This window comes from Harpia harpyja, chromosome 3, assembly GCF_026419915.1.
Source record: "Harpia harpyja isolate bHarHar1 chromosome 3, bHarHar1 primary haplotype, whole genome shotgun sequence".
In the NCBI taxonomy this organism is placed as follows: domain Eukaryota; kingdom Metazoa; phylum Chordata; class Aves; order Accipitriformes; family Accipitridae; genus Harpia; species Harpia harpyja.
In genome coordinates, this window is record NC_068942.1 from 1,034,203 (window position 1) to 1,060,275 (window position 26,073).

At 45.3% G+C, this 26,073-nt stretch overlaps 1 protein-coding gene across 5 annotated transcripts in view; it reads left to right on the forward strand.

Annotated features, from left to right (window-relative positions):
• The first annotated feature begins 8,339 nt into the window (after nt 1-8,339).
• SOGA3 (SOGA family member 3) overlaps nt 8,340-26,073 on the forward strand; it is a 45,677-nt gene continuing 27,943 nt past the window's right edge. For all 5 annotated transcript variants that reach the window (XM_052781126.1, XM_052781129.1, XM_052781128.1 and 2 more), the window contains exons 1-4: nt 8,340-8,443; nt 10,458-11,521; nt 11,873-12,097; nt 15,587-15,745. In XM_052781126.1, coding sequence (XP_052637086.1) covers nt 10,538-11,521; nt 11,873-12,097; nt 15,587-15,745 — 1,368 coding nt within the window. In that variant the 5' untranslated portion in view covers nt 8,340-8,443; nt 10,458-10,537. The remainder of the gene's footprint in view (nt 8,444-10,457; nt 11,522-11,872; nt 12,098-15,586; nt 15,746-26,073) is intronic.

A 26,073-nucleotide genomic window follows, 5' to 3' on the forward strand; every position in this document is an offset into this window, starting at 1 on the left:
ACTCAAGAGGAGAGTCTCCCTGACAGTTTTGTCTGACCCTGTCTTTTGTGCAGTAAATATCAAGTGAACCTTGCCATCGCATCTTGTTAAACCGCTGTCACATTTGCTATATCAAACTTCATTACATCGCTGTTTTATATCAATAAATATATTGCTACTTCTCTCTTATGAGTGAAGTGCGTCACTCCATCCGCGACAACGGCAGGGTAAGTTTATGTGCCTTCCTTGGACTTTCTCCTTCAGTAATGAATGAAACCTGTGGGGCATCCTCTCTTGTATATATATATATATATATTTCATTAATAACTGATTAGTTAGGCCAAACAAACCCACTTGGATTTATTGCTGACTTTGCTGGGACAGATACCAAGTTAACCCCATACTCAGACTCAGAGGAGAGGGAGAGAGAAAGAGTCACTCAGCAGCACCCTTTCCAACTCAAAGGCATTACCTTAAGCTTAAGGGTACCCTTTAATCATGGTCTCTAGTGCCTCAGATCAATAAAGGATTATCTCGGATCTGTCCTGCAGCATTCTGATTCTTCGCCGGCAGCAGCATCAGCTGCCCAGGGTTTACGTTTTGCTATGCCAGTCTGACCCAGAGTTTTTGTCGCTGGACTCCGATGTCACCTGCCCTGCCCTTTCCCCGCAAAGCCTGATATTGTTATTTTTGCTTGTAATAGAATTACACCAGGGTAGATGTGCTGTGCTGAATGACATTCCTCCACCGGCACTCCGAAGGAGCTCAGCCCGTCAGCGCCTTGTCTCTGCCGCGTTTCCGCGAGCTGCACGGCACGCAGGAGGGAGTTAGGCTGGAGAAGCCCAGCACCCTCCGGAGCTCGCCCTGCAGCAACAAGAGCTCTCCTACTCCCATCCTCCAAGACTACCATAAGGGCTGCAGAGGTAACACGCCAACTCTGATTTCCCAGGCTCCTCCTCGGAAATGCTCCTTCCTCCCCTCCACCTCCTCTCCCTCCGCGCCATGGCGTTGAAGAGGGGCTGCTCGAGGGGGTGATGTGCGGGTGAAGTCACCATAGAAACGGGGACTCTGGCCTCTTCGCACACCCAGCTGCTCCCCGGCAGCCCCGAGAGAGCCCCGAAGCTGTTGTAGGTACAGTCGCAGCCGACCGACACCCTGCAAAGCCATATCAGCCTACACAAGGAAGGGCATTTGGGGCAAATCATTTTCTCAATTGCTCTTCAAATATGCGGTCCCTGAATCAAAAGCCACGCAACGAACCTGTTACATGTACTTCTCGACACAGCTACAGAGCTTTTTCCGTGCACACGTACCAGGTGGAAAACCTGATCTCCTGATTTTGCTATTTTGATGTGTGCCAGAAATCCTCTAATTTCTCCAAAAGCACTAGGGTGTTATGTAAGGAGCTTGGGTATGATCCAGGATGTAGATAACAGCATAACAGGCGTGACAGAAAGCCCAACAAATTGGTGAACAAAGGATCTGATTCACTATTCCTTTATTAATTTTCAGCTTGCCTAAGTATGGTGATTTTTCCCTAGCCTTTGCAAGGGTAAACTAACAAATAAAATGTCAACTCACCATATTCAAAATCCATTAAGACATAGGAATGAAAAAGCTTGTTTTCAAAATTACTTATGTTGAGCTCTCACAGGCATTTAGGAGAATAAAGAACAGAGATAAATTTGTCAACATTTTCAAAAGTTCCTACTCCAAGAGTTAGCTCCGAAAACAACACTAAGCTCACAAACAGATCTGTACAAAAATCCACTGATCTTGAAATACAAGTTGTAGTGAATAATTGCCACAGAGACTAAAGACAAAATAAAAAGACAGAGTATCAGTAAGAAGAGAGTAATTCAGGAGGCACGACAGGTAGAAAGGCAACCAATTGTCTAACACCAGCTCTTGGAAAAATCTATGTTGAATTTTGCATCTGGAAGCTTATCTGTATGGTAATGTGACGCCACCTGGAAGTCAGTGTAGCAAGATACAGTTCCAGCCTAAACAATTATACACATCCGTAAGTTATCAAAACAAGCATCCCAAATTAACAAGGAGGAAATAAAAATTTAATTAACATTAAATGAGGAATAAATAAAAAATGAAACACTCTCAAGCCTGTCAGCTAACAAACCACAGACTGTTTCATCACCCGTTCCCGCACTGCAGCCTCTGCCTTTTCAAGGCAAGGGCTGAAGTCCCCCAGCAGTCCGAGGGAATTGGGCACTTTAGTGCCTTCAAAGTTGCTCAGCTTCATTTTACACTTGCCAGACTGACGCAATGGCCAACTGCTGGGCTGTAATGGATTAAGGAAGAAAAATCACCTACTGCGGAGACCTCTGGAAAGGACTTGGCCTTGTTAGTGGCCAGATGTGTGAGACTGGGATGGCCCTGCTTCTCCCAACCTCTCTTTAGGTGCAGAGGAAGGGGTCTGTAACCCGCCTAGGATGCTAGAACCGCTCTTGCCACCTACTTTAAGCTGTGGTAAGAAGCTCTGCAACCTGCTTGAGCAAATCATGATAAGGACTTTAAGGTGAGCAACAAAACCTTCATATTGACCATGGGCCACCGCTCGGTGCGATGAACAGTTTGTGGCACAGCCTCCCTCGTGGGAGGAAGCAGGCAGACCCCGGAGTAGGGCCTGTTCATGGTTAACTTCTTTTAAGACCATCCATTTAATGCTAGAGAAGAGCTCTGAGGTTACCTGCAATCGTTGTCCTTTATATTTGAAATCTCTCCCTGGAAATGGCTGTTTGAGCATATTGGTACTGTGTTAGTGCCCAAACGGGAATATTGTTTTTCTTCAGCAGCCAGTGAGCATGTTATATAAAATGCAATGAGACGGGGTACAAGACTGGTTAGAGAAATTCCATATTTTGGTTTTCATTCCTACAGTCTTAGCTATAAAATTTTCTGTACTGTTCCTCTCCTGTTAGCCTCATTAAGTAATCAATGAGCTTTAGATACTAATGCAATATGCAGACTATGCAGATATATGCATGCATGGTAGGGTTTATGCAAGTTTGGTATAATCCTATCCTCTGAATATGAAAAAGTAGAGTGGCAGCAAACACAGTGATACAGAGACTTTTTTTCACTGTAAATAATGTCTTAAGTTCCAAATGAATTTTTTTAAATCAGTCTAGTAACATAAGGTATAGCAAGTCCAGGAGAGACTGGTAGAGGTCGTTTTTTCATTAGAAATGGTTCAGCAGCAACTGGCCTGTTTCAGGGCATGCTCAGTTCTGTCATTATCTCTGAGCAATAGGTACAATTGATTGCTGTAGGAATAAAAAGCAGGAGTATAAAATTTCCTGAAGCCTTCAGAAAAGCTGAAGGAAATGTTTGATAGCAAAAATAGAACTAAGCTTTTATTGTAAAACTATAAGAATTGAGTTCTAATACGCAACAGACCCAATTTCACGTAGTTTTATTCTCCATTGACAGAGCCCAAGATTCCTCTAATTTTCATTACAATTTCATTTTTTTGTGCCTTCTCACCCCCTGTGAGGCTGAGAAACCAACCAGGTGTTGGAATGCAAGGGTTAAACCAAGACAGGTATGACACAGTGCCTGACATACAGACTTCCCAAACTGGGATATAGGAGATCCCTTACAGATACGAAGGCAGAAGCCGTTTCCTCTACATGGTGGTGAAAAGCAGCATGACCTACTTCTCCCGTCGGGATGAATTGTCAGGGAGGGTGCAGATGGTATCGCTGTCCCCTTGGTGGGGCATCCCCTCCCCAAGGTGGGGTCTGTGGGTGTGAGGACATGGATGAAGAGAAGGCGCAGCCTCAATGTGCCATGCTATAGCTATCTCTGGCTGAGGAGCAGCCATTAAAGAGGAGGAGGAGGAAAAAGGAGAGACATGACAACCAGGACCACCATGATTTTATCTAATGATCTGGTCAAACGAGTGTGCCAAAATATGCCTGTTTTAACAAACTATTTGGTGCTGTTGGCATGTTTCTATTCGATGAGTTGTATGAACTTAAAATGTTATTTGTTTCTTATCTTTGCTTTTTCACCCAAGTGTTATTCCTCTTTAACATAAAGCTTTCTTCTTTTTGGAATATCACGATTTGGTGCTGTGCAATTCTCCTATGCAGTACATGTGGAAAGCTTTTCCATTTCCAAGTAAATAGGAAAAGAGAACAGTTATAAAGTATTCATTGTTTATTCTCATATTATGTCTTGGTACAATAGACATCAGGGCCATTTAGTCAACACATTAGAAATTGGTGAGTTAAAGTCTCAAACTTTCTATTTTTCATGGACAGAGAAAAAGGGCTCTGGTCTGGTGTATAATTACACATCCTTGGGCAGGGAGATAATCTGCAGCCCGTGCCAGCTGGGGCAGCGCCAGTACCATGAACTAGCACAGCACGCTCCAGCAGCTTCTCTTGCTGCCCCAGCACATTCCCAAGAGGGCAGAGGAGGTGAGTAAGCAAAGTGGCAGAAGTACAGCGAGTGCGTGCCACCCAGGCATCCTCCTGGAAAAGCATCCTCTCCAACCCACTTCTGAAATCTCTTATTAAAGCATTCTCTGCTGAAAGCTAGGAGGTCACGCTTGGGTCATACTTTTAGGGTGTTATGTAAAGGGATTCTCATCTTAGGAAAAGAAACCTATATGACTTAAACTCAAACTCTGCTTGGAGGAGAAATTCTTCCTCTCCTTCCTCTTCCGCTCCTCCTCTTTCAGCCTAGTGTCCTTTCATCTCTTGCACAGCTACATACAACTAAATGCAATTGTAGGCTGAATAAAAAAAATATGTCTCTATGTGAGCAAGCAATAATGGGGACTGGAAAACAAGGTATTCACAGCTCTAATTTGAGTCAAAATACTTTTTAGCTTTTGAAGGCAAAAAAGTACTGAAAAAGTCATAGGTATGCTCTAGCAGGGTGCAACAAGGTTACCAATGCTCTGCGTGACAAGAAATCTAAGGAGGAAGAATGAAAAAGAAATGAAGAAAATAAAAGAAGGTGGGAAAGAGAGAGGCAACACTAGAGGGTGATACTAACAGGATAAGAATTTTCATACGGAACCAGATCAAAGATCTTTTAGCTTACTGATAGGTATCTGACTGTTGTCAATAGTGGATGCTAGAAGAGAACACAAAAACACATACCGATATCTCTCCCAGATGATTTCCCAGCAAAAAAATTGTCAGTGGAGAGGTTTTTTGAGCTACATGTTTTGCCTTTGTTGTCCCCAACTGATTTGTCTTCCATGGCTTTGTTCAATCACTTTTTAAACCCACGTAGACCCTTATATTCACAACACCCTGTGGCAGGGAGTCGAATAGCTTAATGACAAGGACCATATTTTTTTTTCTGGGGTGTTTTTTTTTTGGAATCCATCACCTGCTTGTTTCTTTCACTCACATTTGCATCTTTGCGCTACTTGTATGGGAAAAGACTGTGAGTAAGTGTGAACCTTTTACCCTCGTTTACCTTCCTTACTAAAGGTTGTAGGGACCTGCGTCGTATTTCTCCTCAGTGACCCTGTTTCGAGCCTGCAGACTCCTACCATACCCAGTCATTCCTTGAGCGGAGCCACTTCAGACCCTGGCTGCCCCGCTCTGTACCTCAGCCCCTTGCACCACGCCTGGTTTGAGATGAGGGACCAGAACTGCTCTCGGTAATCAAAAATCTGTCTGTACCATCAAATTATACTGGAGCAATAATGAGGTTTTTCTGGTTTGTTCTCTACTTCTCCCTAAATAATTTCTAATATTTGATTTCCATTGTTTTGGCTGCCCCTGACATTTGAGCCCATGTATTTATACAGTGGTTCAGCATCATGTCAGTGCTTCATACCTGAACGGTAGCAGTCAGCTGAGAGCCCCTTGTTTTCTCTGTGAAGTTAAGATCTTTCTTTCTGTGTATTATTTCCATCCACCATTTTTTAGAGACTCTACAACAAAATCTGATCATAAATGGAACTTCTACTGTATTAACTTTTCTGTATAGGTCTCTTCATACTGGACTTATTGTAGGGTAGTCATAATTATTCTATCTATTATATCATGACCTGCTGGTGATGTAAAATGCCTACAGAGGTCTAGCAGCAAATTTCCTAATGGAAATACAGCTTTTATTAGTGAAAGAGTGCTTTGGCTTGTGTAGATTGCACCCATTCCCCCCCGAAAAGTAAATGATATGAGTAGAAGCATTTTTGTGCCCATGTCAATTTTTATAACTGTGACAGCACAGACGTTTTAGGCAGAATAGAAATTCAGAGAATGAAGTGAACAATCCCAAATAACTCTGAGAGATGGGCAAATTTTTCTACCATAAGATTGGTCTCTACTATCAATCAGACATATGGCCTGATAATATGGGTGAAGATAATCTGATGACCTGGTTTTCATTCGGACACTACTGTGAGAAAATAAGGATCTCTATCTTTCCAAATGCACAATAAATAATAAAACTTGTTGTAGGTGGTATGAGATATCATCACATCCCATTTTTGTTTTACTGGGGAAAGTCCATCCAGGGATCTCATCCACCGAGGGAGCAGAAAGGATGCTAACTGCTGTCCAGTGCTTAAAGGAAGGGACTGCTGTGCTTGTCCTTCTGGAGCATATTGTGTAGACAAAATGTTATGTTATTGTAATGACCTCATCAGTACTGCTATTCTGTATATTCATCGGGTCAAGGAGCCTAGGTGTTCTTCTAGCAGAATCTATCCACCGCTTTCACTGAAAAATTTCTCGGCTCTGCCTCCAGAAATATTTTGTATTGTCATTCCTCATGTTTTCAACCAATTATTCTGTTCAGTTGGTATGACTGCAATCAATATTTATGAGTTTCAAAGGCCTAAGAAATCATTAAATAGTATGAATTTTAAAAGTAGCTTTTCATCATCCCAGTGTTTTTCTTCTTCAGCATAAATGTTCCATTTCTTATTTTCTAATTGGCCTCAACTCATCACATCTATATATATCCAGTTCACACAGTCCCTGGGCTCAAGGCTGGAGGACATGCGTCTGCATGGGGGGGAGTACCTTCCCACATCCCAGGATATGCTGTTTCAGATGTGTTGGGTCCTGCTTGCCGTATCCGAAGAGGTGGAGAGGACCGTGGGGTGCGGGCAGCTGGCCTCCCCTGAGCTTGCCTTCCCCCAAGGGCTGCACAAGGACCTCACAGATACGTATATATATGTACATACAATATATAAAAACATGCATGTAGATGTATATTTTATATGCGTGTTCACACGTGCGTATGCACACACATTTAGGTATGCACAGTGTATTTGTGTGTATATATTCTGTACATGGATGCATGCGTGTACGTATATGCTGGTATACCTATGGGCAGGAAATCCTCTGTTAATTATCCCTGCGGAGGAATTTCCAGCCTGGAAACCCAGTCTCCCCCCCAGCTGGGGCACAGTACCGGGCCAGCCCCACCCCCCTGAGAAAGCACTTTTGGGGGCTGAGGCAGAGCCCGGGACCTCACCTGGACCTGCCAGCTGCTGCAGGAGGAAGGAGAAGGACCCCAAGCCGGGCACTGCTTCCCCCCAGCCTGTTCTTGCCGGGTGTTCCTGCGGACACACAGACACAGGTGGGTCCAGGACACCCAGGCACAGCCGTTGGATGGAAATATTCCCTCCTCGGAGGGCAGGGGAAGGGAAAGGAAAGGAACGAAAGCCTTTTTTCCCTGCTTTTCTTTGTCTCTGTTTGGGAAAGACTTCAAGCGCCAAGTCTTAAGAGCCATCTAAGGTGCTTCAGAGCAAAGGGAAATTCACCTCATGACAAAATAAAGAGGTGAACCAGACGACCAGCTCCGGGGTTTGCCCGCGATGGGAGCAAACGGTCAGCAGCCCATTAGTCCCTGTCTGTATTCACGCGAATAAATAACACCAGGGGATGATCTTCAATAGAGCAGAGCGGCTTGCCTTTGTTTCTCCCCTTCCCGGTGGTAGTGGGCTGCTGTCGAAGGGACGCGGGGAGGACCCGCTCGCAGGCGAAGGCGGGGAACAAAGGAAAACCCTGTCACCGTCCCGCTGCCGGTGCAGAAGGCGCCCGGCATCCCTGCCTGGTGGGAGCAGGCTCCCCTGAAGGGGACACTAAAGAATTGATCGGAGTCGATGGCCGGGACGCGTTGGGGAGGGAAACGGGGAGCATGCCTTGCATGCAGCCTGCTCCTTCCCCCCCATTTGCGCTGTAATCCTATTCCACCATGTGCAGCTAGATAAGGGGACGCAACTCAGCCTTCAGGCCTGGGCGGGGTTCTTGCCGTTTAATCTTTTCTCTTCTCTTCCCTTCGCTGCTTTCATCCCTCCTCCCCCCCCCCCCGCCCCCCCTTTCCGTCTCCCAGGCCCAGTGAGGTCAGCTCATGAATATTGCTTCATTTTCCTGAGAGGCTCTGGCAGCGCCGGGTACCTCGTGTGCGAGTGCCCGTCTCTCTGTGCATGCATTTCGCCAGCCCGGCAGCAGACAAAGTGGTGGTGAGTAATGCGGCTGCTTTAGATCCAAGCCTTTCTTTTTTTTTTTTTTTTTTTTTTTCCTCCAAAAAGGGAATGTTCCTTGGGATTCAGATGCAACAAACCCGCTAGGTATAAAGGGGGACCAGCAAAAATCCTCCTGTGCCTTTATAACCCGGACAAAAGGCAGAAGCGCTCCCAAACCTTAAACCGCGTTTGCAAATTGGGATCTCGCAGAGGGAGAGGTGAGGGGAAGGGGGGCCGGGGCCAGGGAGAAGCCCTGCCTGAAGCCCCCGGCTGAGGAGATCCCCACGCCGGCAGCTGGAGCCACCAGACTTTGCCCTTTTGTTGCTGCCGTTTATTTACCTGTTTTTTCCGCCTGGGCAGCTGTTCCCGACAGGAAAACCTGCGGAGATGCCACGTGGGTTTGCCTCTGGGGAGGAGGTTGTGTGGCAGAGTTTTGTGAGGCCGGAGATTTCGGACTTGGGCTCAAAAGGGGCTTTCGTGGTGCCAGTTAAAAGAAAAACAAACAAAAAATATACAATTGTCCAACTGAACCATAGGTGGTGGCCGGGCCTGGAATTGGGGGCATGCACGGTGCGGGTTGTGCTCCCGGCAGATCGTGGCTGAGCCTGATGACTTTGCTGCAGTGAAACTTCCCGAAAAGATCCAGGTATAGTGTAGGCTTCCCGATTACTATTTTTAATTTCATTTTGAACAGTAGGTAAATGGCAGAGTAATGAGTAAGATACAGGATCTAAGCTGAGTTCTGGCTTTTTTGCAGTTTCTTTAGGTTTGGATTTCAAGAGTGGCATTTTGTACCTGTACAGCTCTGAACAACAGTAGTGTGGGAATTCTGTTTGTGATGGCTAACAAACAGAGAGGCAAAGCAAATCTTTTGTGAAGTGTTGTGATACAAGTGTAAGTTTTGATAGGTTTACACTCCCATGCTCCCTTTTTACTAATTAGCGCCTGGGAAGTTTCTGCCAAATTGTGTTCTTTTGAGCATTAATTTCCAGTATATTGGTTAAAATCAGGGCGATAATGACAGTGCATTTGAGAAGAGACCCTGCGCTCTTGCCAGTGAGAGCAGAGCAAACACAGTCTCATTGTCTAGTATGTTCCAGGGAGTAAACCAATCGTCAGGGTATGGTATAATGTCTACATTGACTTTGCCCGGTCGTGTTTCTTTCTTTATTCCCTCTTCTTAGCAGGGAATGGTTAAGCCGTGTTCTAGGAGGGAATCGTTAGGCCGTATTGGGAACGCTGCCGTTTGTACTTTTGCCGGTGTTTTGCCTTTAAGGAGAGTTGAATAAAGGCTATGTGAAAACAGGTTGTGGATCATAGCCATTATTTTCAGAATATGTTAAGGAACGGTAGCAGCACGATGTGGCCTTTAACAGCCCTTTTCAATAATCTGTTGTGGCCATGAAAACTCTGGTTTTGTCACTACGGGTTGGGGGGGGGGGAATCGCCACGTGAGCACCCTTTGGCAAGCACCCCGTACCATCTCGTGCTGGGCGAGGGTGTAGTCCTTGCTTCCTCTGCCCTGAAAATCTGCCGGAGAGATTATGCCTCAGCCCTACGTCAGCACAACCCGCAACAAGCCTGGATCAGTCAGAAGTCCTGACAATGCCTCTGGAAACCAAGCAGGGGCAGGTCTGGGTTTAGGAGCTGCTCGAGGGGCCCCTTTCCTCTACGGCCCTCGATTCCCGAGTTTCGGAGGCCGAACCTCGTCGCCGTCGAAGCCGAAGGGAAAGCTGCTGTCGCTCGCCCGCCCGCAGCCCCTTTGTGGAGCAGCCTGTCCTCGCTCGGCCCCGACAGGCGCCTGGAAGGGGCCTCCGAGGAGGCAGACGGCTGCGGTAGCAGCCCCGGGCTGGTCCTCGCCTCGGCAGCGAGGAAGGAGCGGGAGGGAAGGCTGCGGGGCGGGCGGCGGGGCCGGGGCAAGGCTCGGGGAGCAGACGGGGCACGGCGGCGGGCTCCCCGTCCCCACCCCGACCGCCTTCTCCCGCTTCTCCCCTCCCTCCCCTCGCAGCTCCCCGGGCGGCGGCGGCGGCGGCGGCGGAGGCGGAGGACGCCGCCCGTGATGGACGTCTCCCCGAGATAGCCGCCGCCATGAGCCAGCCGCCTGCAGGGGGCGCAGCCGCCGAGCCTCGCCTCCACCCCGAGGGCAGCAGCAGCGGCAGCAGCAGCAGCAGCAGCAGCAGCGGCAGCGGCAGCGGCAGCGGCAGGAAGCAGCAGCGAGCCTCCTCGCCGGCCAGGGCCCGCGACACCCCCCCTCGCCCGCCGCCCGCCGCCGCCTCCCGCCTCCCGACCGCCGCCGCCGCCAAAGCCGCCTCGGCGCGGTCGCCGCCGGCTCAGGCCTCCAGAGCCGCCCGCGGCCGCGCCGCCGACAAGCCGCCGCGCTGCGCGGGGCCGGCGGGAGCTGTCCAAGCCGGCGCCGGTGCTGAACCGCCGCCCGCCGCCGCCTCCGCCGCCGAGGAGCCGCCGCCGCCGCCGCCGCCGCCGCCGCCGCGGGCCGCCGAGGAGGCGCCCCCTGCAGGAGGCGGCGGCGGCGGCGGCGGCGGCGGGGAGCGGGAGGGGGCGGTGGCTCCGCAGCCGCCGCCGCCGCCGCCGCCGCCGCCGCCCAAGCACTGGCGGGGGAAAGCGGGGCGGTCTCCGCTGAAGGGCGCGGGGGAGGCGGCCCCGGCGCCTCCATCGTCTTCCTCGGGCGCGGGGAAGGGCCGCGGGGCGGCGGGCGGCGGGTACTGGAAGGAGGGATGCCTGCAGAGTGAGCTCATCCAGTTCCACCTCAGGAAGGGGCTGGCGGCGGCCGCCCAGATGCAAACCAAGGGCAGCAACCACAGCAGCAGCGGCAGCGCTTCCTCCTCCTCCTCCTCCTCCGCCTCCGCCTCCGCGGCCGCCGCCCCGGCCGAGACTCCCCCGGCCGCCTCCGCCTCCTCGCCCTCTGCCATGGCGGCGGCCGGGGCGGAGGGGCTGCGGCAGGGCGAGGCGGGCGGCGGCAGGAGCGGCGCCCCCGAGGGCTCCCTGAGCCCGCAGCTGCAGGAGGAGATGCAGGAAGAGATGGAGAAGCTGCGGGAGGAGAACGAGAGCCTCAAGGTGAGGGGCCGGGGGCGGCGGCGGCGGCGGGGGGAGGGGGACCGAGTCCGGGGGGGGTGGGGGGGGGAACCGGGACCGGGCGGCCTCCCACCCCCGCGCCGGGAGGAGGCTTCCCCGCCTCGCTCTCCGCCGGCACTAGCGCTGGAGGCAGAGCGAAGAGGGCCCGGTCGTGGGGCGTGCGGGCGGCGGCACTTCTCCGCTTCTTTGCGGTGCTTTTCGTGAGCTGGGTTGTATTGAGCTGGTGTCCCTGCGGGCAGGAGCTCCGTTTTGGCCGTCTTCCCCTCTACCTGCTGACATTTGTGCTTTTGACCCACCTGTTGCGTCCTTGTCCCCTTCTCGCCCCGGTGCCAGAATGAGATAGACGAGCTGAGGACAGAGATGGACGAGATGAGGGACAGTTTCTTCGAGGAGGACGCTTGTCAGCTTCAAGAAATGCGCCACGAACTGGAGCGAGCCAACAAGAACTGCCGGATCCTTCAGTACCGGCTGCGCAAGGCCGAGCGCAAGAGGCTGCGCTACGCCCAGACCGGCGAGATCGACGGCGAGCTCTTGCGCAGCATGGAGCAGGACCTCAAGGTACAGACGTGAGCAGGTGTCACGGGGAGGGAGCGCCTCGGACGGAGACACGACCGTGCTCTCGGTCCTCATGACTCAGGCATTTCCATCCGTTCTGTCGTACGCTCTGCACCCAGTGCAGCTCACAGGATAGCAATGGCCAAGCTTACCTCGGTAACAGAAGCCCTTCGGTACGTAGGAAGGCTATTTTCAGCTTTAGTCCAATAATTTTTTGTAAAGTTGATGTGCAAGAAGCAACTCAAATACAAATTAGGATCTACAGGTCTTGGATCTTTTACAACAAACACGAAACATACCCTACCACTGCAAAATTAAACCAGCCTCACCGAATAGTCCCACTGACTTTGAGGGGATTATGGTACTCTTTAGTAAAGATTTCAGAGGACTGGCAGATTGAATACTTGCAGAGCCACAACACAAAATCCTGACTCCATTGGTGTCAGTGAAAAAACTGCTGTTATCTTTAGTGAAGCCAGGATTTTCCACATTCCCCTGAAACCATAGACACAACCCATCAAATTTCAACGTGTAATCAACTGTATTTCATCCATAATGTCTGAATGAACCACAGCCTGTTGTTGAGGAAAAGCTTCAGTCCTTGTTTAAAGATTGCCGTTGGTAAAATATCCATCATTTCCATTCTAGATTGGTCCAATTACAGAAAAAAAAAAAACCCCTTTCTTGCGCTAGTTGGAAGTTGTTTAATTTCTGCTTCCATCCACTAGACTTTGTGAAGGCTGCTACTGAATCAGGACTCCTAAACTTTTTCAGTTGACTGGTTTCCTGTCATTTCTCATGGAAGTTCAGACCTCTTTTAGCAAATGTGAGCTTATTGACCACACTTCTGCCTAGGACTCTAGTTAACTATGGCTCATTGGATTCTGTGGACTGCAGTTGAAAATGCTAATTTAATACATGATCAGGAACAAGGTAATTTTCAAACTTCTTTCTGATCAGTATAATGGGTTGAGAGTCTGCTATTCCCAGGCCTGGTTTACAGACTTGGATCATCTTTTCTGAATAACTTCCAGCTTGTCATCATTCTTATTAAACTGTAGAAACCAGTCCAAGACATGTTCCAGTAATTTTCTCACTAATGCCATTTAAAATGCTAATATCCTTCTCTCTATTTCTGTTTGATATTCCTTTTCTGTACGTATTCCAAACCCATGTTTGCTGTTGTGGCTGTGACGGTTCTGTAAGTACAGCCGTCCGCGTGGCTTTTGACAAAATAGAGTCTTCCTGGTCAGAAGCAAAACAACTCCTTTGTCAGGGGAATTTCTGATCAAAACAAGGGATGTTTTGCACACTCAGAAGGATGCTTAGGTGAATAGTTGAGACACGTACCTTTGCGGGCAGAATTTGAATGTGAGCCTTCATGTCCCAAGTGAATATTGTGATTCCAGCTTATAGAGTTATAGAGCTTATAGAGTTGGTTTCTTTGTTGGCTCAATGTTGCTTTGTATTAACAAGTCATACATGCGCAGGGCCTGGGAGGCAAATGGTGAGGGCACCTCCGGTGAGGTGCTTGCCTGCAATATAGGAGAGAGCACCTAAGGCCTTAGGTTGAGCTGGACAAAGGGCTCGCTTTAACTAGGATTTCTCCCATGTCTTTCCTAATAACCATACGACTGACTCTTTGGAAAGGAATAGTGTTTTTGCAAAGCATTCCCACAGATCGTGAATGTGTTCTGCTTTGGAGTAGGGATGAATGTCTAATGCCAAATTTCTGCCCAATTGAATTCCGGGTGCTGGCTAACCGTAATTGTAACTCATGTGCAGTTCTCTGTAGTGTACCCAAGGCCTCTTCTGAAGAATTTCTAAGCAAAACAACATTGTTTATTTTGCATGGGTAATATATTAGGGGACTTAATCCTTCAGAGATAGTCTTGCATATAGCTGTATTAAAATGCATCTTGCATAAATGAGTCCCATTTCCCATGTGATCTAGAATGCTCTGTAGGATTTCCCTGCCTTAATTGCTACTCCACCAAATTTTGTGTCAAAAAATCACTACCAGTAATGGTTTTGTTATTTGGTTGTATTTACCGAGCCAGACTGTATCTATGGACTGAAGACAGATTCTGATAGGATGCTGTTAAAAATGTCCCCCAAGATTTTCCACTTACTTTGGTTGGACAACAAGATGAGCAGTTTTATACCAAGTGGAGGAAAAGACATCAAGCTGTAGCCCTGTGGTGTGATTCTCAGCTCATCCTGCAGTCTCTTCGGAGTATGGTTATAATTGAAATTCCCCTCCACTCGCTCTTTCTGTTGGGCATTATGTGTCTTGAGTGCGTGTGCTGTGGGGGAGGTTATTGAATGATCTTGTGCTACACTGCAGTGTTGTATCTGTAATTCACACACACTGGGTTTCTTGTCAGGGGAGGCTGAGTCACTTGCTGCTGCTGTTTCCTGATAGATCGGATTCTTCTAGACTGCTTGCTTAAAATTATTTTTTTCTTTAGAGTTTTAGTATGTCAAAGAGAGTTCTTTGACATAAAAGCATAAAGATCGTTCTAGTGAAAGCCATAAAGGATAGCTCTCTGAGCTCCCCTAGCTAATGCTAAGAAAGATCAATTATACTTTCCAATGTTCTAAAAAAAGCAGGACATTAGGCTTTTCAAACTATGTGTCTAAATCCCCATCATAACCGTGATTAGTGTATATTTAAATATTTTTTGTGCATGATTATAGTTTCTGGTGGTTTCACAAAATACAGTCCTAGTGGCTTGAATGGCAAAATCCTCAATACTTTACATGAAGAAGAGGAATTACGTCTTGGCGTGTGCCTTTTAACTCTATTCCTGTGAAAATGCATTAAACCAAACCCAAACCCAAAAACCTTAGTGTTCATTTTCATTTTATGTCCATCATTGGACATCATTTGGGTGAACACAACGTCAGTAAAAATGTTGTTTGTTCATATTTTACTCTTTAAATGAACCAATAGTAGTACATGCCAGGTATTTAGATTAACTGTCCATGAAGGAGAGAGAAACTAGCAGGGGCAAAATAAAGATGTGTCCATTTGTGCTCCTACAAGGCACAGGTAGGGAAGGCCTGGAGAAGGTGGACCTTTCTTTTAGATGCTTCTGCATGTCAAGTGTTGGAAGGGTGTATGCCTTAGTGCATTGAAAAACATAAGCTAGCAGTGGTTGAGAGAAAATAGATGCTGCACTGTCTCCAGGAATAATGAAGGTCCAGTTGCACCGTTGACGTAACAGAACCTAAGGAGGAGTTGGGGTTTAGTGTCTAACGTGGTCCCCAGCGAAGTCCATAGGAATAATGTACCATTTTTTGGAAGGAATTGGCTTGAATTTGGAATCATTAGAATTCTGTCTGTGGATGTCCTTGTCTACATGTTCCCTTACATACCGCTTCCATCAAAAGATCCAGAATTAACCTCTAAGTGCTTGCTTAGGCACTAAGAATTGCAGCAGTAATTCTTTTTCTTTTATCTTTCTTTTGAAATACCATTTCATTTAGGTTGCGAAAGATGTATCGGTGAGACTTCATCATGAGTTAGAAAACGTGGAAGAAAAACGTACTGTAACAGAAGATGAAAATGAAAAATTAAGACAGCAGCTTATAGAAGTTGAAATTGCCAAACAAGCACTACAGAATGAACTGGAAAAAATGAAAGAGGTTAGTGTTGCTTTTTGCTTCTACACAAAGTATTTGAAGTTCTCAAATTCTTGTTGCTGAACTAACTGTTTTTCTTCCTATAACTTGTTTTGGGGGCAAAAATACGGCAACAAAATACGGCAGGCAAAAGCTGAAAGCTGCAAAGAGTGCTGAAGTACAGCTTGGTGATTGGGAAGCTGAGCGCAAACTAAAATATTTGGTGTTTCCTAGGCCAAATGGAAACCAAACTATGGTTTTGTTTTTCCTATACAAGGAGGGAAATGTGGAACTGATGGTAACAGAGTTCAGAGGCTTTGAGGCATTCTACTTACCTTAAGATACATGCAGGAAGAGTGCTGGAGGGAGTCAGGGGCATCTAACTTTGCAGATGATGTTCCCCACATGTTTTTACAAAGACCGGTATTTTTCCCTTGCTAACTACTACTAGGGACTAGCAGGCACACTGAGGCTGGGGATCTAGCCACCTCCCCATCTTGTTCAGTCATGCTCTTTGGAGTATTGGGAAGCGAGAGACTCTACCTGGCCTTTCAGTCTGAGCATAATTTCACATTATATCTAATTCATCTTCAAAATTACGCCGTTCACCATTATATAGATGCAAGATACTGTGCCATTAAGTAAGCAGAAAATTGTATTACAGCAGTAATAGCTTGGCCGACAGAGATAACAAAGCATGGAGTAAAAAGAGAAACTGTTGACTAAGAATGACTTCTCAGAACAGATTTTTAGAAACAGCTCTCCAGTTCAGTGTTTAAAATTCAATGAATGCCACTGATTTTCACTTTTAGTAGTATTCCCTAGCAGGAATGCGAATATCTACTTTGATCTTGTATGAAACAGAAGAGATGTATTTCAGTTGTTAAGAAAGGCAGGGAATTTTCAGTTGTATGATAAGTTACAGTATTTTTAGGAACTGCAAGTGCTTACTTTAAGTGATGTAGTATTAAAAATATTCATATGTTTTCTTTACAAGAACTGAATTTCAAACATGTTAGTAGAGGATGAACAGGTGACTTTTTCCCACCTTCTGCTGCTTTTCCAGATAATTGCAGATTTGAAAAGGGCACGAAATCTGAACTTATTCAGCTTCCTTCCCCTCTGCCTGAGACTTTCTTCTTCCGTTTTCACTCTGGCTTCTGCCATCAAATGCAACTCGGTTTCCAGGACCATCTTCTTTATGAGAGCATGATCTTTCTGCAATTATCCTTACAGCTTGTTGTTAAGCTTGGCTTTACTCCAAATTTTTCATTTTTCTTGTCCGTTCAGACTCAACTTTCTTGTAGATTCCCATTTCTGGATCCTTTCCTCCTACCCTCTGGTAGGTTGTACCACTGTAAGCTTCTGTTGCCTTGCTGCTTCTTACGCGTCTTCGGATTACAATGAAGTGCAGTGGCAATTTAATAGCTTATGTCCTTTGGGAGCTGTGTACCTGCAGGAAATTAACCCAATAAATAGGCTTCTTTGTCATCAGTAGTCACTTTCTCCTTACCCTGATTCTTCCCTCTGGCCCACTATGCTGAACTATGGTTCTGTGGCTCTCACGCTGCTCTCCACTTCTTTCTTTGGGTTAGGTGTTTGCCCCTTTCTGTCTTTGCTGTTGGTATCAGTGGAAGGATACTGGAGACTCCAGGAGAAAGGAGAGTGTCATGTTTGAGCTAGGGGCTCTTCTACACAGTACTGTTTTCATGAAGCTGAAACAGATGGGTGATTCCCACTGGCACAGATCGGGGGCACTGAGCCAGAATGAAAAAATGCAGTAAGACTTTACGCCAGAGCAGAGGTGGAGTGGACAAAGAGTCAGAAATACATCCTTATACTGAACTGGAGAGGAGAACTGCCATGCCCAGTCATTATATGTGTCATCATAATTAGGCAGGAGTTTTCATTTATGTATTTCGAACAGGCTGCTGAGTGCCTTTCAGTAGGAGAAGGCTGTTTTTCAGGCTAGGACTTTGAGCACAGCATGGGGGAAGTTGGAGGATGGTTGAGGAAGCGCAAGTCACAGAAAAGCAAGTTTGAAGTGAAGCCAAATTATTACACACTTTGCAAGCATGCCATGACTGGGGGGACCGATGGAAGGATGCTGGTGAAGAATACTAATTCTTACAGACTTGAAACTTAGAATCTGTGAAGAAGCTATAAGAATGTTAACACGAAACAACAATGAAAACAACCCAAAGCAGTCTGAAGTGCATTAGAATTTTTCTGTGACAAATGCCTTTTCTTCTTCTCTGGCAATCGAATGTTTCATGCATCTTAAATGTCATCGGCAGGTAGTCGTAATGTTAATTTTCTATTTGCTTGTGAGTTATTTCCTCTAGTTTCATGGGTTTACAACCCTTTCTCATTTCAGTACAGCCATTATAACCAATGGAACCTCCTGCTTAAGGAAGTTCTACTCAGCATAAATAGAAATACAGAATCAAGGCCTTTTGTCTGGATTGTGATCTTCACTTTACTGAGCCTAGAATTAATGGGAGAGTTAATCTCCAAAGACAAGGAAGCATTTTTATTTTACAGCATAATAACAGGGCTCAGAGTATGTAATGACTGATTTCTGTACTTTTATGTCATCAAAGGTACTGCAAAACCACAAACCTTTCCATTCTTGTTAAAATCTATTTATGTATAACTGCCATGGGAAATTTGTTCTCCTTTTATAATGAACAGTGTGAGATAGCAGAGAATGGTTAAAAGACTTAATAGAAAATGTTGGAGGCAGAAGCATAATTTTTTCTTAGGTGGTCTCTAGAGCAGGACCAAAGCCAAAGTTCTCTCTGTGTGGATTCTATATTGTTCTAAAAAGCATGGTAAACTTGACTGGAAACATGTATAAAAGATAAACGCTAGCAGATGTGTTCGTGTAGAAACAAATCTAGAGTTCTCCAGTAAACATTTGGGTGAATATAGACTTGTGAATGTATTAGTCCATTAATAGAGAGAGATAGTTGCTGTTTGCTTTCTTGGTTTGCAGCTTTTGAAAAAAATAGTTATGATATATTCCATGACAAATAGAAGTTGTTGTTGATGGCAGCAGAAGCTTGCAAGCATCCAGGATTTGGAAGGTGTTCCAGCAAAGCATACATTTTCTATCAGTTACTTCTACTTTCAGTCCCCCAACCTGCAGCTATTTCATTTAGTGTTATTCCTGCATACGTCCACACAGAAAGACACGATTTTTCATCTGCGTTGTCAGTTCTTGGAATTTATTTGTAGCAACTGCTGCCGATTTCCTCTTTATTAGTTGTTTAATTGTAATGCTTTTTGTGAAGCTGAAAACAAAGTAGAGAAATTGTTTCTTAGAAGAAAGAGAAACCAAGTGTAGCTAGGTGTAATTTTTTCAGATATAAAAAATTGTTAATGAATTGTTAATTAATTAATGTTCATTAATTTGTTGGTAAACATTTTTTAAAGCCTAGCTTACTCTTGTAGAGCTTTTCATGATCATAGCATAAATGAAGAATTCATTTGCTATAGCTATGTAGGAAATGCCCAGTTAGCCATGGTTTAGATGGTATGTTGTGAGCCAAATGAAGTAGGGGGAAAATATGACAGATGTAGTGGACCCTGGGCCTTACAAATCCTCATTGCAACGGAGATGCGTATTTGCAAGAGGCACAGTGTTTTTCAGAGACATATGTCTTTCTGGATAGAAATAGATTGCTCTGCTAGTGCTCCAAGCTGTGCAGATGCAAGACAGCTCAGTTCTTACAGCCCCATTAGGGTGATGTTGTCAAGCTACCATTTTCTTCTTCTAAGCATAGGTTATTAGCTCAGATACAGAGCTTGCAATAACCATGGCTACACGACACGTGAACCAGAGATGCCTTTTGTCCCTTCAGTTCAGACTGCAGGCAGAGGAGTTTATGCCTCCCTCCATGGGTCTGTGTTTTACTGGACTGTTACCTGTCTTGCCAGTCAGTCTGTTTTGTATGCTGCATGGAGATGGAAGAAGGCGGCAGGGTCTGGGGAACTGGCCACTGGAGCTGGGAGGAGGAATCTGAATTCTGTTTCTGATTTTGATACTAACCTGCTGCAGAACCACAGGAAAGTAATTAGACCTTTCTGCTTGCTCTTACAGCCTTTGCCTGCCCTTTTTATGCACAGATTAGCTCTCTATACATCTCTAAGTGCTCAGGCTGCACAGAAATCAGGAGGGTAGCTGGAAATTTCACAACAAAAGCTGCTGTAAAAAACCACACAACAAACCCGAACACACACACACACACACACACACACACACACACACACACACAAAACCAACCCAAACCAAAAACTGGAGAGCTGTGAAAAGAACTGGTGAGGGATGATCCCGTCCCAGTCCCCTTGATCACCAATATCAGCTTGCCAGCTATGCCTCTTTGATAAAAATCCAGTGTCTCTCCTTTTTCACAGCCCTTTCTCTAAGCCCCTTCTCCTGCCATTTAACCACAACCACTTATTTCCAGTCTTTCTCCTATAACTCACAAAGTCTCAGATTCTCCAGGTTCTCTCTCTTTGTATTGATCTTATTTCTGGTTTTGTGGGGTTTTTTTTGTGCGTGTGTATGTGTGTGTCTTGTAGTAGTGGCTGTTTTGCTGTGTTCTGGTTCCTGAGTCTCAGTCTTGTCCTCCCTTCCACTCCCTCCTTCCCTGCATCCTCTCAACTCTTCATGAGTGTCCAATCTCCTCCCCGGATTTCAAGTCTTTTCCAGTTCATTTTCTTCTTATTCTACTCAAAGTATATTGTCCCCATTTCTTAGTTATAGCTTCTCTCTTCTGTGAAATTTGTCCTTTTCCCCTGATTCTTCCACCCCCTCATACAAATTTGCCAAGCTTCCTTGGTTTGTTCTGTTCCTTTCCTTGTTTCCAAGCCTTAGCTCTTCACTTTTGCATCTGGACTGAGAGCAGTGGAGGATCGCTCACTGTGCTAGGAAACAGCAACTCTATCAATCACTGTGAGCACTGGAGAAAAAGTTTCTGGTTCTAATGCCTAGCCTCAGCTTCATCTAGACCTGCATGGAGCAACAATTGCAGGACTAGTTAGGCTTTGCCTTCTGGCCTGGAGTTGGAACATAATCTGTCAGCTGGAGAAAATGTGCAGATCGAGAGCTGGGGTGTGAGAGGATGTGGTAGTTTGTAAATACAGAATTTTCAGCAATTTGAACTGGTAAACTCCAAGAAATAATTACTTGGTAATGTATAGGAATGGAAGATTTCTAAAAGGTTATGGTTTGGCCAGTCAGGATTTGGATGAATTAGAAAAGTATGAGGTATATATCATATACAGACAAAAATGTTCCAGAGCACAGGCGTACTGGAATTTCTCAAAAGAATAGAATAATTTCATACGAGCAAACCCGGATATTCTTTTCTTGGAAAGAGCTGAATAGTTTTGCTGAAATTTTCCAAAATACTAACAATGTTGATAACTTATCCTGAGACAGATGCTTGGTGTGGAAAATCTGCACCATCTAAAACATGGTGAGCTTGTAAGAAACTGGAAACAAGTCTCATAATGGGTGGTGGTTTGCAAGATTTCCAATAGGCAAGGCAACCATATCCAACAGCAGCATTATGTTTTTGGATGCCTTCAGAATTGAAACTTTCTCATCTGCTATTTGTCTTGGTCCCTTTGCTCAGGACCTTAAACTTCACGATCGGACAGTTGGGACTGCCAGTGCTACCATTGGCCGTCAATCCCCTGACCAATGCTTCCTTATTTGCAAGAGGTCCATTCAAAGTGATTGCCCCAGCTGACTTACCGCCTGTGGCAAAAATTGTCTTCAATCCATTGCAGAAATCATGTGATGTCCTCCAGTTGTCTGAAAAATGCTTCATCTATTTCCTCTTATTCATCAGATGGTCTCTAGAAGATACCCCAAGTGATGCCACCGATGCTTCTCTGTTCTCTGATTCTTACCCATAGCTCACAGCTGGCCCATCACCCATTACAAGGCAATGCTACATGCAGTTGAACTGCTCTTTTGTGTAGAGCACAACCCTTCTTCCTCACCCTCAGAGTTTTTATCAATCCATGGCTGCACTCCAGGCATGTGAGCTATCCCATCATGTCTCTGTGATCCCAGTGAGGTCATAGCTATGTAAATATTCATGGATTCCTAGCTTCTGTTTGTTGCCCATGCTGCACGCATACAAGTCACTCGAGATGCTTTGAAAAGGAAAGTTTGAGTCTCCTCCATCATGCTGTCCCCCAAGCACTTCCTAATTGCACCTCATGTTTTCATTTCTCTTCAGAGTTTGAGCCTCATTTCAAACAGTTGGTCATGGAGGGAGTAGGGACAAGGCAGAGAGAGAGCTGAGACGCTAGTAGGCCTGCTGATGTAGCTTATCAGCTTCACAGGATCAGTGTAGTAAACGGTACTCTTCGAAGAGTTACAGTAATTTACTTGCTCCTGGCACCAGATGGCAGCAGGGGAGGATTTAATAGGTCTCTCACAAGCCTGGTTTCTTCCTGGGTCTTCTGGAGGACCCAAATATCAAATCTATCAGCGACACTTCTACTAAAAGTACCTTTAAGCAGAGGGTTTCTGTGATCTGGAATCTCAGTTTGTCGCCTCATGAAAATTCAATTTGCTTTGGTGAAAAGAACAACAGGACAATGAGGACGGTTGGTTTTTTTAAAGAGATGAGAAACAAGTCTCTGCCTGAGCTTATACAGGAGAAAGCAGAAAAGTCCTCTGTCTCCAAGCGCAGCTCAGTGATTCTCTAAGCACCACATCCCTGCAGATGCAGAACCCCCAGTTACTTCTGTCAGACTTACTTGTGTGAAATTCTGTTGCCTTTGGTGTCCTGCCCAAATATTTTGTTCCTTTAAAAACAGTACTTGGCAGGGATGCTATTCATCATCTGTGAGGGTGTGATTCTGACATCGTTGCTCAGAGCACACTGTGATGGGTTCCACAGATTTCACAGTGAGCAAGATAAGCAGAGTTTACTTCAGTTTAGTTCTTTGAATATGAGAAAAGAATCATAATGCAGAAAGAAATGAATTTGTTACAAAATCTGTGGTAGTAATTGTCTGAAAATGTCCTGCCATAAACAGGAAAAAAAATGCATGCATTTGAGAAGCAGTTTACACTTAAACCTCATAAAATTACGTTTTAATTATGTATCAACCATCAGGAATTCACATGAGCCATTTGCTTCAAGAGAGTTTATCAAAACTGAACAGCCTGATGTCAATAATAACATAGCTCCAAAACATATGTGAGAAATAGTGAATGATTTCAAAAGAATAAAGCTCTGTAAATATCTTATTGTGAAGAGGTTTTGTGAGTAAAGATGCCTAGAGGCAATTTTTTTCAGTCATTTAAGCTGGTGTGCTGCTTTGTGGATTCCTATTGAATTGTCTTAAAGTTTGCAAGGATGTGTAAAAGGAGTGGCAGGTTTGCTTGCTAATGAGGAATTAATAATGAAAGAGTGGCAACTGTAGTAAAAAGAGCGTACTGGAATATGTCTAAAACAGAAAAGAATTTAACCATTAAAAAACAAAGTTAAGTTTGATCAATTCTTTTGAATCTGTAAACTTAATGCTGCTTCTCTGGTTTGATGGGGGCATGGGAGTCCCTTCCTTGTGGCAGTGTTACCTTATTTTCCTTCCTTCCTGTGATGGATATGAGCAGTCTTAGATTTGCAAGTTCTCTTGTCAAAGTTGTTATTATTGATAGTACATACAGTCTCCAGGTAAAATCAGAGTCTCTTTGCAGCAAGCTCTGTGTAAAAAAAAAAAAAAAAAAAAGAAAAAAGAAAAGTAATGACCTAACCAGAATGGAGTCACAGAATAAGAGCTGAGCTTCCAAACACATAGAAACTCTGTGTTAGAGAAAGGACGTGAGTCCCTACATTCTGGTCTCAAGTCAGCACCTGAGACCATTTTTTTGCTTGGGTCATGCTTCTCAAAGTTGTTCTTTGCTACAGATTTACTTCCATTAGTCAACAACTAGGTTGGTAAAGTAAATCAGGCTAAGGAAGGGCCCACACACAGGCAAGCAATGCTAGCACATCCCTCAGATGGTTTTAGCCTGGGTCTGCTGCCACTGCTTCAGTGCTTGGGCATGATTTGGGGTCTAGCCTGGGGCAGAGCTTGTATCTGATTGACGGTTTGGATGTGGTCATGCTTGTTTGAGAGGAAGCTGTGGGGAAGTTTAGCTGTATTGTCATTGTAGCTGAAAGGAGACCAAGTTGTGGAGTGCCAGTTGGCATCAGGTCCTGAGAACAGTCCCTGACCATTTCATTTACTAGTGTGAAAACTAGGCAAAGGGTCTCTGGCTTGGTATGGAGCCAGATGAGATGGCAAATGAGACACAGAACAGCAAGTCCAGTCCATTGCTGCCATGTGAATTCCTACTGCTGAGAATTACTGGCAAGGGGCAACCAGAAGCAGCGACAAAGCCAACACAACTGGCACATCCAGTTGTCTGTGGGAGCAGTGGACCGTGCGGTAATAGTGGCTCAGGTGGTGGATGGTAACCGGTTACCAGAGAAAATGGTTTGTGAGCGTGAACTCACAGTGGGGCAGGCTGGAGAAGATGTATCTCTGTTGCTACAGACTTTAGAGTATGACTTCCTTGAGATCTAAAGGAGAAAGAAGATCTTTCTAAATCTCATTACCTAATGAGGCGGTGTTGCTAACAACTTCATTAAGGTCCTCAAAGTACCATACCACATTGACAAACAGAGGAAAGTTTGGGAAATCCAGTATCGCTTGGTTTACATTTAGTCATCTCCTAATCTTTTTTTGGCACTGTGCTGTTTGTAAGCCTGGAGGTTTACAGTTTTTCTAGGAAAAGACATAAAGCTTTGTAGGAGTCTGTAATGATCCTCAATCACAGAAAACAAATTTTTAACTTTGCACTTCCCAGTTTCAGTTGATAGATGTCATGCTGCCTTTCACAGTTGTATGTATAGTTGTATCCATAGACAGTACATAATCCACATTGGTTCTTTTGTTGTTGTTTCGCTTATGTTTTTTAATAATGTTATGTTTTTTAAATTCCAACTATAATTTTATTTATGACCATTTTGTCATTTTTGGCAGAGCTCTGGAATTTTTTTGTAAGACACTGTGTATGATTTGCTTAGTTTCTTAAAGAAAGAGATTGCATGATAGAGAGGCCAAATTCAACCCCTTTGCACTGCTAGAAGAGTGCGAAGGGGAGTATAGAAGTAGGCCACATTTCTCTAGACTTAGAGGAAATCCAGATGACTTTGCAAAATTGCTCTCTATCGGCTGGAAGGCTTTATGGAAGCAGAACAGGGACATTTTCTAAGCACTGAACCAGAGGTCCAGATACACGTTTTCGTACAGAATCTATATACACCAAATGTCAGAATCTTACTGGAAGTCTCACCAAGGCTTTGATGAATAATAGTAATACATGATTTCTGCCCCCTATACCACTGTGTTCAGTCCACTTCTTAACTGTACCAATCCTTTCAAAAAACACCTGGAAAAACAGCACTTGCAATGTGCTGATACAGGTCAATGTGACCATGTTTCAGATTGAAAGGAAAATTACCACAGCTTTATTTTTATTTAGTGCGTGTGCTCGCTGCTGGCTTCAGGGCTGTCTTTCTCATAGTCTTAAATTGAACTCTTCAGCAACCCCACATGAAACAGTTTTCCGCGTTTACATTTTCTGGTGCTGCTAGCAAGTCCACAGTTAAAAAATCTGGGCACTATGTAGCCTAGTAGATTTATTAGTTATTCTACACATAGAAATTCCCAGTGCATCTTTGAGGTGCCTGCATTCCTGATGGGTCTTTGGCAGAGCCTCACAGCCCTAGGTAGTTTGTCCTGGCTTTAGGACAGTAAGCAGAAAGTAGCACCATGGAGGTAAGTGCTGTCCTGTGTTTCGGCTGAACTCAGCTGCCAGCGTGAGGAAGGAGAACCTTCTCCTGTCATCGTACAGATGGCTACTCTGGAGTATGGCATGGGCCCTCAGGGAGTAACCTCAGTGCAGTTTCCAGTGTAAAAACAGGTGAAAGAGATGGGCGACACCTCAAATGGGAACAGAGACAACAGAGCCATATGCAACAAAATTACCACAGAAATTTCTATGTTTACTATTCAATATATTACTCATGACTTCTTCAGAATGATGGTTCTGAGAACTCGGGTGGCTAGCATAATTCTTACAGAATCAGAAAAGCCAGCTGAAGCAAGTATAGCTTCTGTATGTGCTGCTATATATGATTAGTAAGTAGTTCCTGAAAGAGAGAAAATACTGTTTGATTACTAGTGTGCTAATGGCACATAGCAGGATGCAAAAGATGTAGTGTGATACATCTAGGCTTTTGATTGGACTGTAAGTCTTGGTCCTTTTC